The 14,933-nt window shown below is 38.2% G+C and overlaps 1 protein-coding gene across 1 annotated transcript; it reads right to left on the bottom strand.

Annotated features, from left to right (window-relative positions):
• Window positions 1–410: 410 nt before the first annotated feature.
• LOC141657640 (pectin acetylesterase 3-like) lies at window positions 411–10,816 on the bottom strand. Its single transcript, XM_074464931.1, has 11 exons — window positions 10,103–10,816; window positions 7,738–7,820; window positions 5,438–5,567; window positions 5,271–5,344; window positions 3,601–3,812; window positions 3,400–3,460; window positions 2,596–2,649; window positions 2,389–2,466; window positions 2,189–2,294; window positions 1,953–2,098; window positions 411–839 (listed from the first exon to the last, which is right to left on the bottom strand). The coding sequence occupies exons 1-11, from the start codon at window positions 10,290–10,292 to the stop codon at window positions 732–734; spliced, it is 1,242 nt and encodes a 413-aa protein (XP_074321032.1). The 5' UTR covers window positions 10,293–10,816; the 3' UTR covers window positions 411–731.
• Between the last annotated feature and the right edge of the window lie 4,117 nt (window positions 10,817–14,933).

Raw genomic sequence — 14,933 nt, 5'->3', positions numbered from 1 at the left:
ACCCAATTCATGGGAAGTTGAAGTTCCTATGGAACTTCAATTCCTACATAATGTAGGAAGTCACTTACCTAGCCCCCCATTGGTAAGTGGAACTTCTCACATGAATTCAAGTTCCCACATCCAACCAAACAAGATTTCTACAATTCACATGATTTTCAACTTCACATGAATTTAATCTTCCCGGGAATTCCATCTTCCCATGGTGAACCAAACGACCCCTGAGATAGCGCGACAAACAAACAAACAAACAAAATAAAAATAAAAATTACAGACATGCCACTAAGGTTTTTTTTTTGGTGGTCAAATGACTACAATAACGGGGGTTGAGGGATTCGACCGTGAGACCTATTGTCCATCATAACTCTTTCTTAACCACTAGGTTAAGAGATATTCGGTAAAGGAAGATGAAGTTTCAAACCACATTTTGCTGCATATTCAAATAAATTAACTTGTAGAAGTTGTTGAAGTTTCAATAATGTCGAATGAATAAGCTTACAATCCATTAATTCTCAGAATTCATTGATCAAATAAACACAATAAATTAACGATAATGATACAATTTTCGCACTAATCTACGGCATCATCAGTAATGATTACTGAATAACATCAAATAATGTAAGGACTTGAATTATCAGGACTTGAATGTGTAGCAGCAATAGAAGATGCAATCGAGCCAACTTGTTGGATGATGATGCTGCTATTGGTATGAGTTTACTTGGGTTCACTTCGGCTCATTTAAAAACCAAGTTGTGGCAAGTATTGTCACAAGGGTATGGACAGTCGATGAGCTTAGTAGCCGCACGATCAAAGTACCAGTCTCCAACAGCTATTGCCACCGGCTGCAAGCAATTCGTAAACATACGCATTTTCGTAAGGTACCACTTCTAGGAACAAGTGCAATGTCACAGCAATCCAACATTTATACCTATCTATATCTATGCTACTTTGACATTTCATTTTGATTGTGTATCGTCTCATTTTAGGCCTGCCTATACAGGTAATTTTATACAGAATAATTGTGTACGACACAACACACTGACACGTTGGCTCATGTTCGACACTCAGAGTCGAGTTACAGCAAATCTGGTTAAGTGAGTGGTGAGAAGGCTCGAAGTTTGAACCACGGCATCAAATATTTCCTAAGGACTTCCTTACAACAACATTATCCCAGTGCCTCAATGGCTACCGCAAATTGCGGGGTAAGGGGGGGTCGGATGTACGCAGCCTTACCCTTGTATTAGAAACACAAAGAGGCTGTTTCCGAATTCCTAAGGACTTTTGAAAAAAAAGAAATTACTAAAGCCAAAGATATACAAAGGCAAACTATATCACCAAAATCTTCTCAAGACAAAACCTAAGTGGCTATTTGATGAAATCATGACGAAGGCGCAGGAAATAGAATTGACTTTTAATAAAGATTTATACTCTGTAGTAATTAGATAATTACTACGAACTACTATAAAAACAAATTGATTGTCGCAGTCAATCATTACGAAAGTCTAGTCAAGGAAAGCAATCTCCCTTGGTATATTAGTAGGGTAGGGAATGACAAGATGATCAGAGTCAAATCCTATGTTCTAAGATATAAAGCTTTTGTATTATTGTGTAATCTTTGTTAGCTAATTCAACAAACAAGTGCACATGCAAGTTTGTGATCCCTTCCCCACATTCAGCTTCTATCAGAACCCTCTCCCATATTCTCTTTCGAATCTGAAATCGACATGTATTAAGAAAACTAGAGGCCTTCCTATCAATTATTATTTTATAGCCAATCAAACCTTTTTAAGCTGAGAGATCACTTCCTTGATTTTTTTTTCTTTAGATTAAAGGGAGATATAAGCCATATAGAACCCATAGATGTCAAAAGCATAAAACAATATCGATGTAATGATAAGCTCTTTTAGAAAAATATCATTGCGGTGAATCTAAACGAAACTAAATGATTCATATACCTTTGCCCTCAAAACAGGGGAGTCATCAGCAAACCATGTGTCCTGCCTCTCTGATTGACAGTGAGCAAAGCAAGAATTGATGAACAACCCATTTGGCCTAGACTTTGAAAAATCCTTCACTGAATTTAGCATTTCAATTCGAAACTCTGTACAAAACAATGACAGTGACTCAGAATTTTGTCAAGGAGAGATTGTAGAACTACACCAAATTGAAATAGCAATAATTAATTAATTACTCTGAAAAAATTGGATCTGTGATGAAGAACAAAGTGCATGGTTCATTTTACAACCATCCCATGCATGACGGGGGTCAGCTGTGGGTGGTGCTAAACTAGCTTGCACCTGAAAATCAGCAAACCGAAATTTAGTCAAAAATGCAATCGTGCAAAATAACGAAAATAATTAGATATACACATTGTAGACCAGATTGACATGCCTGCCATGCATCATAAGCAGCATTGAGAATGAACATAGGCGTCTTGATGTTTGCAATCAAATTCTGAGGGAAAAAACACTGAACACGAAAAGCGACATGTATTAAGAGAGATGCAACGAGGTCTGTACAAACTTTACAGCAAAGACACAGCTGATTTAGATGGTAACTTTATAATTACGTAGAGCATATGAGTTGAGAAAGATTTACCAAAGTTGGGTCTAGGTGATCTGTACATGAAGTGGGTAAGTTCTTCTCAACACCCTGCATGACGATAGAGACAGATAAATCTACCATGTAAGAAAATTGTAAATGCATGCCAACTTAGACAACTGAATTAGGACAAGGAATAGGAATCCTTAAATATCAGACCAAAAACCCTGGTCGAGTCACTACTCTTGTGTACATTAGTCTACCTAGAACTATATTAGTCACAATACCTCTTAAGGCCACCCATAAGCCCAATGAATGTTCCGTCCTAAAACCTATTCGCAATAGAAAGACTTACACCATGGTTAATTAAGCAATCAACTTTGTCCTCTTTCATCAATGTAGGACACTCACATATGAAACTCAAAATGGGTTAAGTGACAGTTCTCAACAGTACCCATGTTATATAAGAGCTTGCAACTTTGTTTCCAGCTCCTCTTCCGTGAACAAGAATGTCATTCATGTTTTGCACTGTGTCGACAAGACGACAACCTATCTCATGGCACTACGTTGTATGTCCAAATTTTGAAAGTTGGTTTCAGAACACCCTAATTGATGGTAATGGTCGTCATTTAGTAATTGTCAGTGTGTGATTCAGAGTTTTTGAATTGTGGTACATTTCTCAGAACCTCCATAAAAAGAAACCAGGAACATATATTTATCTTAAGGAAGATTATCATCCTAGCTGCTAGCTATCGACTTCTAGGCTGAGTTGTGTAGAGTTTTACAAAAGGTCAGTCATAAAACCAGTTTATACAAAATTACAAACTATGTACTAGTACTGTTCTGTAGTTTGGCTATTACCAGGTAAGTGACCACGCCGTTGAAGAATTTTCTCAAAGTGCGCCCTCCGGAGACGTCCATTCTGAAATCCCAAGGATTAATGTCAATAGAAAAGTAAATCCTCCAGATTTTAGAGTAACTATTAATAATAATGAAAACATTATTTTTAACAAAAGATGGTAAAAGGTAAAAACATTTATTAGGATTATAAAATTTACTTACGCGTCAAGGAACAACCCTGCATCACTAAGACACTTCACTTTTGTATTTCCTGAAAATAATGCTGCAAATTCGTCACAATGCAATATAGAAGCTAGACCACCAGCAGAGCATCCGGAAAGAAGAGCCTTGTCTGCCGTACGCATTCCCTTGGCCATCAATTCTTCCATGGCAGCCGACCATATGCGCTGCCCTCTAAAATACAAATTGTTGACCTAAAAAACGTTTCAACAAACAATAATATACCCGCACAACAAAACCATACGAAAATGATGAAGTTTGACGTATGACCAACCTCTGGCGGATTTACATTGAAGGACAAAATTTAGTTTTAGCGTAATTACCTTCTTTTTTTGCTAAAAAAGCTAAATATTGAGTATTTTTTGGGTATTATAATAACTTTAAGATTTACAACAAGCACACCTGAAAACAAATATTTTTGAGTTCAGCACTGTGACCGACCCCTAAATCCACATTGAAAAGAAATTATTGAAACTTTCGTCCCTCTACTAAGGAGGATACAATCATTTTGTTTCTGTGGTACATAAGATTGTAGAAATTTAGAGGGAAGAGAAAGCATAAATAGTATTGTATTTTATTGATGTTCGTGTCTCTAAGGTTACAACTATCCGCATTTATAGCACTGAGAATATCTAAACACAATAATAATATCTTCCTAATATCGGTAATATGATCATTTATTCAATCATTTGATATTATTCTGATTACGTACGATATATTACAATATACCGTAATCTTCTCTATCATCCCCCCTCAAACCCATGGTAATTTGTAAAATTTCCATGGGTTTGCCAAATAAGGAAAGAAGCAAAATTCAATTCTTCAACCTTTAATCTCCAATCTTCGATATTCGGTATACGGGAACGTCGTAGCTTTTCGAACCCGTCGAAATTCAAACGAAACGAGAACGTCAATCTTTTCGAACTCGTTGAAATTTCGAGATCAGGAACGTCGCAATTTTTCGAACCTGATAGATTCGTCGAACGGGAAAATCGATCGAAATTACTCGAAATCTTGCACACAAACCCATGTCATTAAGGAATGTGCACCTTAAGAAAATTCATTCCATGGACAACTCATGAATAAGCAAAACGTACATGTATGACATGAAGTCATAAATCACGTCCCATGATTCTGGGTTTCTTATTCATCCATGGAATTGAAATCGTTGTAAAAAGAATCGATTTTTTTTTTTTTTTTTTTTGTGAGATGAAAATAATATTGCTAGTAAATTGAATAATCTGTAATGTAATCCCGCCGGTGGGCGTTGTATATCATTGGCCCACCGGCAGGCGGCAGAACATCGTGTATTTAGGCCTCAAGAGCGTGAGGCTCTGATACCATGTAGAAATTTAGAGGGAAGAGAAAGCATAAATAGTATTGTATTTTATTGATGTTCGTGTCTCTAAGGTTACAACTATCCGCATTTATAGCACTGAGAATATCTAAACACAATAATAATATCTTCCTAATATCGGTAATATGATCATTTATTCAATCATTTGATATTATTCTGATTACGTACGATATATTACAATATACCGTAATCTTCTCTATCAAAGATGGCAATGCCAACTCAGAAACTCTACCAACATCAAGGATACAACTTAATTATTTTTAAGAAGTAATGAAATGAAATTTGGTTAACAAACCTCATCATGGCCTTCACTAGCAAAGGATGCACCGTCACAGTATCGGACCTTCACCCTATTCCAGTTGTAAAAATCTGCATTTTAAATAGCAACTTTTATCAGTTTCGGAAGAAAGTTATCAATGCATTAGAAGCTCTAAATGTAAAGAAGGAAGTGAAGATACAGACCAGGATTTTCCTCAGGCTTATTGCTCAGTATTCCTGTAAATGCAAGCTGCTTTTCCATATGATTAGACGAGCCACGTCGAGTCGTCTTCCGGTAAACGCATGTCCTACGGTTGTTGCACCATCCTCCTCCCTGCATAAGATACAAAAGCCACGAAACAAGACAATCAACACAAAATAAACTATGGTAGTTACATTACCTAGAGAAAGATACAGAAAAACACATTTATAGTTACAATTCGGAGCATACAAACTTTGCCGGGATGAACTACCACTTAACTAGTAGACACGAGTGAATACTAGTTTGAGAAAATATGCTACTTTGAGAAAATATGGTAGTTCAAAAATCAAGTTTCTGAGTATATAATACAAAGTACTCTTCATCCGATTTATACTGTCCCCATTTGACTAGAGACCATAACTAATACTCTCTCCAATTCACCATATTCTTCCCTATTTCCATATTCGGTTATTCAGGTTTTCTTCCCTATTTCCTTATTTGGACATAAAATATCTCTAAATGGACATATATACCCCCATTTAGACCTGACAAAACGGGTCACTCGGGTCGGGTACGGGTCGGGTCAGTTTGGGTCGGGTCATTTCGGGTCTGCCTCATATTTCGGGTCGGGTTGGGTCGGGTCGGGTCACTTTCGGGTTTCGGGTCAATTTCGGGTGACCTGTTGTCGGGTCATTTCGGGTCGGGTCATTTTTGGGTATAGGTCATTTTGAGCCGGGTTGCTTTTGAGTTAATGGCTAAGCACATAAGTTAATACTATTTTAATTAAGAAATGCTATTTTGCAAATTTAACCATTTATTAGGGATTATTGTAACCAATGAAACTTTATTTTGATATATATAATATTAATATGAGTTAGTACTAGTCGTTTCGGGTCATTTTGGGTCACTTCAAGTCATTTGGGATCAGGTCAGTTATGAGTCGGGTCTTTTCGGATTGGGTCACCTCGGGTCGGGTCAACATTGGGTCAGAAAATGTTCGGGTCTGGTCTGGGTCGGGTCGGGTCAATTCGGGTTTCGGGTCATATTCGGGTCAAGCAAGTTCGGGTCATTTTCGGGTCTCGGGTCAGCCTTTTCGGGTCGGGTCAGTCGGGCCATCAACCCTCCACCATTTTTCAATCCACCAATTTCTTCCTTCAACCCAACACCCTCCTTCATTACTTCATCATCTTCATCTCTCACTACACTTCGGTGAGCTCCGCTAACCGAAAATCTCCATTTTCTAGGGTTTTCAATTTCAACAATAAATTTTTCCCCAACTTTGATTCGTCGGCAACAAATAATCATCCACAATAGTGTGTTTTGTAACCCAATTTCGTTGATTTGATTGTAATTTAACAAATTTATGTCGAAATTTCTTGAGATCTATAACTTGTGTGTTTTGTGATCTTGATTTCAATCGTGTTTGATTAGCCGCTTCAACTCGGTTTCGCCTTTTGCCACCGGAGCTTTATCTCCCGCCGCCGGGTTGATGGTGATTTTTGCTGAGTTCCTGTGCGGGTCGGGTGCTGGTTGTAGTTGGGAATGGGTTGTGGCGGGTTGATGGTTATTCAGGTTTTGGGGGTGGGGTTATATGGTGGTAGTTAGGTAATTTTGTTGGTTTTCTTAATTCACTCCCTCAAACACAAAGGGAAGAAAATAGGGGATTGGAGGGAGTCTTTAGTAATGAAATATCATCAACACCATGTACTTACAATTTACATGCAGCAATACTACATTGATCTTTACTACTCCCTCCACACACCTATGTTCTTCCCATTTCAATAAAATACTCCTCACATATATTAGAGAAATGGGAAGAACTCTTTTGTGCAGAGGGAGTATTATGTTAAATAACAAGAGATAGTATAAGAAGTTCACTTTTTCAGTTTACTAGATTTAGAAATAGGAAAGGCCTACTTATTTAGAGATGGACCAAAAAAGATATGGGGACAATATAAATAGGATGCAACGAGTAATAGTACTCAGGGGAGTTTCTGACCGTCAAGTCATCTTTCTAAGAGTGAGCTTTCTGCATAGAACACAAAGTAGCCTATAGAAGTTTCTATAGTACCAATGATTAAAATTTTAAACAGACAGGTGACAGAGCGAAATACAACATTCGAACAAAGATCAAGAGTTATGGTTATGAAAGTAATCTCTGCTAGCCTTTGAGCACGGATTATCAATCTATCATGCGAATATACAACTGTCAATACTCATGGCTTTTGTCCTATATAAATTGAATCCAGATAACATTCACAAGTGACATCAAAGGGAGGGAAGCAAAATAATTTCCACAGACCTCTAATTGAATCAGCCAACTGTTGGCCCCAGCCCCAAATCCACGATGCCAATGATAACCAGGTAATGTTCCATCTAAGCAAACTGCAGAAACAAAAATGGATATAAACTGATAAGAGTACTTCTGAATTAAACGAACAAGTAATTTCATAATGACATGGTGGAAAAAAAATGAGTATTTGCATGATCAAGTCGTAATAAGAGACATCTAAAGCAAGAAGTGACGATACATGGATTAAGAAATGTAATCAAGACACCCAGGCCCAATGAGGTAAAGCAGGTAATGTACGGAATATGATAGAATGAAGCAAAAATTCACTATTCTTCGGTTTGGAATATGATGGAATAAAGCAAAATGACTCACTAAAAACACATGAGGAAGTAATAGAGTGTTGACTGCTGATGCATTTTGCGATGCAATTTTCGTGATGGGTCATACGGATATACGTTATTTTGATACAGAGGTGAGACTAAGTAAAGCCGACCTCTCTTACCCTGGCACAAGCAGAAGCCATTGAGGCAGAAAAAAAAAATTGGGGTAGCGAGTTTCCTCGTGTTGTTTTATACTTATGTTAAGCTCTTACCTTTTAAGAATTTTTTGGCAGCACAAATTGATAATCTTAACCATTTTTGGAAGTTTGGGGTAACGAGTGCTACCTTTTGCTACTAGCAAGGTAATATAACATTCAAGGAACCCTTTTGTCTTAAATCTTAATTCAAAACAAAATCATACTTTACTATGACTGTTATTGACTGAAAATTTTGCTTAGAAATTTGTATTCATGGAGCAGTAAGTCAAATAATGAATTCGGCGAATCAATTACAGGTCAGTGTATCAGTTAAAATACAGTAAGAAAAAAAGGAAAATAACATCATGCAACAATTCTCAAGACCATATCTATCAATGACCTGCCTCAACCTAGGTCACCAATACATACTCGTATAACACGATCTGCTTCCTATTTTGCATTTTATCATCGACCTTTTAAACGCAAGTGGGTCAGGATATACTGATTTCAAGCAAGTGGGCAGCTCTCATATTTCTTGTAAGAAGATTCTAATTAGCCAATAAGAAGGTGCCATGTAACATCAAGAAATGGGCATGCAAAATGGTCACAGACTCACAGCGGTTCTCAGACGACCAAATTTGCAAACCAGTCAGTCATGCAATCTTATTTCTTTTTCGTTTATTTTTTGGTGTTAGTAATAGGTGACTGGTCACCTAACTCTTTGATAAATATGGTCACTCTAAGGTTAGCATAGTACCGTTCAATGTACTATTTATTCAAGCAACTAATTCTATTTCTCTAGTTTCCCTATAAACTAAGCCCCTAAATCATGAGACAATTATAGGTTCTCCTGGCAAATCACGTCATCTTTCTCCTTGGCCAATCATATATTATTTTATAATTTCCAATGATTGAACTACATAGCACGGTCACATGGTACGCCCAATGTACTTAATAACTTTGTTACACGTTAATACGTTAGTATCATCATAACCGTGGGGCCTAAAACGGGTTTTTAAATGGCCATTCGTTTTTTTTCCAACCGAAATAAGCAGGTGTCGGATGTAACTATGTAAGCGCTCTTATCGCTAGTAGCCTACAATATCAAAGAGACTGTAATGCCTTCATAGACATGTTTTGGAAAACTGCAAATGGAGTCAACATCTATGAACTAAGGTTACAACTTACAACTCACTCATTGCATTTATTGACGCATCAAATGCAAATGCGAGCAGTGAGAAGTCACTGACATATTCTGCCTACCATAGAGTTCTACATATAATTAACACCACAAGAATAATAAAAGATGAAAATGAAATTGCGCCAGCCACTAGTACCACACTCACACAAACAGACCACTAAAATGATGGGCCCTACATAATGCAGACGAGTCTCGACCCTCGATACCACCCGGTGATACCCTATTCACATAGAATACACCCAAATGAAGAAGGCCTCAATCTAAGAAAGACAGCAATCAAAGATCTGAACTTTAAAACAATCACAGAAAAATGCTAAAAATACAAATAAGACATCAAACACATCAAAACATAAAAGTGCTGAAAATAAACATCAATCAATCAATCAAAATACATAACAACAACAACATTACCCCCACTGCCTCAATAGCTCCCGCAAATTGCGGAGTAAGGTCAGATGTAGGCAACCTTACCCTTGTGTTAGCAACACAAACAGGTTGTTACCAAATGACCCAATATAAAAATGGGAGAACTGCATTGAATGACCGCTACTTCACAAGAGAAAAAAGCGCAGCCATTTTGATTTATTCCGTCATAATACCAAAAACATAAAAGTATTTATTTTGATAAATTAGAGAGATTAAAAAAATGTACATACCAGCACCCTTTTCAGCAGCTCCATGGATAAGCGTAAGAGGCACCATTAATTGATTAGGAAGAGCAGAAACTTCATAGTTCTCCAAAAATGAAATGTGTGTCACATTTGCATAACTAAACCCATTTACAACACAAATCCACCATTTTAACAAACACAAAAATCCCACAAAAACCCACTTTCCAAAATCCATTCTTTTTTTCCCAAACTTAATTACACTTTATTCTATTTTTCTGCAACAAAATTAGTCTGTATGCTTAAATAATACCCACTAAATCTTATCAAAAATCTGACATAACCATGTTTGTAAATACAGAATGTGAATGTTTTTTAAGAGTATTAATAAAGAAACAAAGTATATTTTGTATTAAAAATGGAAGAATATAATAAGATCCGTGTTGTATGGGAGTGTATAAATTGAATTGAATAATAAAATTAGGATTTTGTGAAATTTGGAGAAGATTTGCGCATGCTAAAGATTGCAGAAAAAGGTAAATAAATGCCTTTATTTGAATTCTTTCCTTAAAACATAAATTTGGTGGGTGGAATACTGGAATACTAGATTGATTATTACTAGTAGAGTGAGTGTAGTGTGGTAGTGTACCAGATGCTCACGCTTCGAATGAATTAATGATGCACTGAATGTTGATTTATAATGTGATTTTCGGTGCATTCTAGTTCACATTTCACGCTCCAATTTATTTTTCGTACTAGACTAGAAGTTGAATTTTTTGGCAAATTGGTGTTTATTAGCAAAATAATTAGGGAGTTGGGGTTGGTTTGAAACTGTTTAGATTTATGGTGTCCACGTCATCAGTTTTTATTTTTTTTCCAGTTTTTATGGTAAGTTCTCAAGTTTTCTTGCGCTTACAAATTTATTTTTTTTTTAAATTTTTTTTTTTTTTTTTTTTTTTTTTGAAAAAAAGTGAATAATAAAGTTAAGAATCTTGCGGCTTTACTATTCATTTTTTTTTTTTTTCAAAAACCGTCACCTTCTAACACCGATGACGCGAACTTATTCTAAATGAATAATCACCAAAGCCGCTAAGAAAGTTAGCGGCTTCCTTATTTCTCTATTTTTCATAAACTTATGACATTTATTATCAAAAAAATGACAAAGAGACAAAGCCGCTAAGAAACTTAGCGGCTTTGCCTAAAAATTGGAAAAAAAATGAAACTGATGACGTGGACACCATAACTCTAAATAGTTTCAAACCAACCCCAACTCCCTAATTATTTTGCTAATAAACACCAATTTGCCAAAAAATTCCTAGAAGTTGGTAAACAAGTCGGGTAAAATGGGTAGAGTCTATATTGGGTTACAGTTAATCTTGCTGAAGACGGGTCAGAGCAAGTGACGGGTAATGTCACTCACAAAACGGATAGGGGAACAAGGTGGGACACCCTCATGTGCTTCCCTCTCTCCTCTATTTGGGTCATTTATGAGAGTAAATGGTATCCGTCACTTCAAAGTGACGGATACGTGCCGTCTTCAATGAGATTTTGTGATTGGGTTACAAAGCGTCTTGCTTGTGACGAACTAATTCCGTCATAAGCTGAAGACCTCTCACAAAAAGGGAGAGCTGACAAGGTGGGGCACCCCCCATGTGCTTCCCCGCTCACCTCTCATGGGTATTTTGTGAGAGGAAATGGTGACGGATATCACCGTTTTCATTGAGATTTTGTGCTCCGTGATATCTTTGGAAGATAAAATGATCATTTGTTTTTATGATATTTTAATGATTAGTCTTTAAAACTTAAAATTCGATTCACACCGGTCTTAGACCAGAACGGGTCAAAGACTGAAACCTAAAAAAATGTGGGCTGAGGATTGGACCTAAAAAAATTTGGTCAAACACCAAATGGTCTGTTCTGGTCCATTTGTCTGGTCTGGATCTAAAGTTGTTCACCCCTAAAACTGAGTAGGATCATTTTGGATTGGAATTCTTTGTGTGATTTTTTTAGAGTTGGGAGAGTTCCTACGTATATACGGAGTTTGAATTGAAATTCGGTTGTGTGATTTTTTACATAGAGGTGAAAGAGTTTACTACGTATATTACGGAGTACGTAAAAAGAACCGAATGATATTTATTATGGGTTGGTTTGGAATTTGATTGCAGGTCATTTGTTATTAGATTGCTTTTTTTTTTTTTTTTTTTTTTTGGCAGCCGTAAAGAAAGGTTTTACATTTTTATGGCTTGTCTAGCCAAGCCATGCGCAATACTATTAAGATTTCTAGGAATAAAACTGAAGCATAAACAATGAAAAGAGCTTGCGATTTTATGCATGTCCTCCAAGATGTCTGCGATCAGATGATCAACTTTATCAATTCCTGCCAGCTCATTTATAAGTTGTAGACAATCTGAGGATATGTCCATATGCAACCAGCCCTCAGCACTAGCCCACAATAGCACATCCCTGACACCCAGCGCCTCACCGCAGTTGCTTTGACTTTAGTTTTCACCGACGTCGCATACGTTCTTGCCCCTGCCCATCATAAGCCACCCATCCAAACGCAGCTACGTAATTTCGTTCCCATCCGGCATCAACTTTTACCCTGATGACATTACACCGATCCGGACATCCAATCAGTTGAACTGGATGCCCGGTCCGTATCTCCATCCTTCGTTGATCCATGAGCTCTTCCACACCCCCTCCTATTCCCTTTATCCTACATTTTCCCTCAAGTTGATCCTTTAGAATCCCTACTTTATCCTTAATCGAACCAAACAAGAATCAAGCAATAACATGAGGGTTCTTAGTCATTCCAAATAACTTGACTTTATTACGGACGGATCCATAATCCCCATAAGATTGCGACGAAGTTTATGACACGTAACTGTCCTTCATCTTGCTTCCAAAGATACTGAACCCAATCAGTTAGCCAAGCCGCCATACCGACCGACTCCGCACCACCCACTCTAATACCAAGCGAAGATCCCGCCCAGATCCTAGCGGAGACCTCACAATCCCTAAACAAGTGCTCAAGAGTTTCCATACAAACTTGACTCTCTCCACACAACCCACACAGAACATCACCTGCCAGTTGTCTGCGATGAAACTCTTTTCCAACTGAGAGTGTGTTCGTAATGATCCTCCAGACCAAAATTTTCCAAGAGTTGGGGACCGGAAGTGTCCATAGTCGTTTTCGACAGAATGTCCTTTCCCTTTCACCGATCCTAGTTTTATCTCTACCTGAACCCTTCCTACTCATATACTCATCAAAAATCAAACCATATCCACTCTTGACCGTAAAAACCCCGTCCTTTGTAAACGGCCAGAAAATCATATCAGTTACGTTCATCTCCCGTCCCCTGGTTGCCAGAATCCTTGCCGCGTACTCCTCTCTGATCAGCGCCCTAATGAACCTCTCATTCCACTCACCATTAGGAAGCAAAAGATCCCTCACTTGCAGATTCGCCAAGTGCATGTCCCTAACCCCCAACCGCTGGTCCCTTGGTTCCGGGCATGCACCCCCCACCCATCGTGTCACCCATATATTCAGTCTTGAGTCTCGCCCCGGTTTCCAACCCAAGTAGTCCTTGATTGCCTGAAAACCATGGATAATGCTACGGACTCCCCACGAGCAGTTGGTTACCCTTTTTTCAAAACTATTCGGGTCGACCATATCATCCCCGAACACTTTCTGCCTAAAGACCCTACTAAAAAAGGAGTTTTCTCCCGAAACCAGCCGCCACCCATGCTTTGCTAACAGTGCTTGATTTAGGCATTCAATATTGTGAATCCCAAGTCCTCCCTTCCCTTTTGCAAGACTTAAAAAATTCTTACTACACCAGTGAACAGTCGATCCCAGTTTACATCCCGTCCACCAAAATTGTGTCAAAAGAGAATTAATCTTTTTTGCCACACTTACCGGAATTTTGAAGACCGATAGAAAGTAATTGGAGAGATTGGATAGGACAGAAGAAATTAGAGTTAACCGCCCCGCTGGAGATAGAAAGATGCCGTTCCATGAAGAGATCCGCTTCGAAATTTGATCCACTAAGGATTGAAAAATACCCTTTTTCGACTCCTGAAACTCCGCTGGTATTCCAAGATATTTCCCAATACCTCTATTAGACCTCACATTGAAAACCCTAAGGATTTGTTGTGCTTTTGCAAGGGTAGTGTTCGGACTGAAGATGAGACCGGATTTTGTCGGGTTTAAAACTTGGCCTGAAGCCGCACAGTAACCATCAATGATGCTCTTGAGATGATCGGCTGTTTCGCCTTTATCCTTAAAAAAGAAGACCGCATCATCAGCAAAAAACAGATGTGTCATTGGTCGAACCCCTCTGCATAACTTAAAACCTTCCAACCGATCTGAGCCCCGAGCCCGATCAATATTTGCCGAAAGGACCTCCATACAAAGTAAAAAGAGATACGGAGACAGAGGATCCCCTTGCCTCAGGCCGCACTGTGGTCGGAACTGTGGTAATGGCTTCCCATTGTAAAGGATTTCGTAGCTTACAGAGTTGACACAGTTCATAATAAGTTGAACCAGCTTTAATGGAAAACCGAATTTTACCAAGGTCATTTCCAGAAAATCCCATTTTATTCGGTCATACGCTTTGCTCATATCCGCTTTAAGAGCACATCGTCCATGAGCTCCCTTCCTGTGTCGCGTGATATGATGTATTGCCTCATGTGCCAAGAGAATATTATCACTAATACTTCGACCCGGAAGGAAAGCATTTTGTGACTCACTGACAAGTGAACCCATCACCTTTGCCAGCCTGTTTGCTATACATTTAGTCACGACACGCATCATCACATTACAAAGACTAATGGGTCGGTAGTCTGAAACACCCTCCGGAGCCTCAGTCTTTGGTAT

Source organism: Silene latifolia, chromosome 5, assembly GCF_048544455.1.
Source record: "Silene latifolia isolate original U9 population chromosome 5, ASM4854445v1, whole genome shotgun sequence".
NCBI lineage: Eukaryota > Viridiplantae > Streptophyta > Magnoliopsida > Caryophyllales > Caryophyllaceae > Silene > Silene latifolia.
Note: the sequence above shows the minus strand (reverse complement) of the source record. Positions and strands in the feature narration are given on the sequence as shown.

What these genes read in the sequence shown, in the direction of transcription:
- LOC141657640 (XM_074464931.1), bottom strand. Translation starts at nt 10,292, where the DNA reads ATGGATTTTGGAAAGTGGGTTTTTGTGGGATTTTTGTGTTTGTTAAAA. An exon ending in GTTGGCTGATTCAATTAGAG is followed by an intron (nt 5,568 to 7,737) that starts GTCTGTGGAAAT and finishes TATCTTATGCAG; the next exon opens with GGAGGAGGATGGTGCAACAA. An exon ending in ACGGCGTGGTCACTTACCTG is followed by an intron (nt 2,650 to 3,399) that starts GTAATAGCCAAA and finishes ATCGTCATGCAG; the next exon opens with GGTGTTGAGAAGAACTTACC.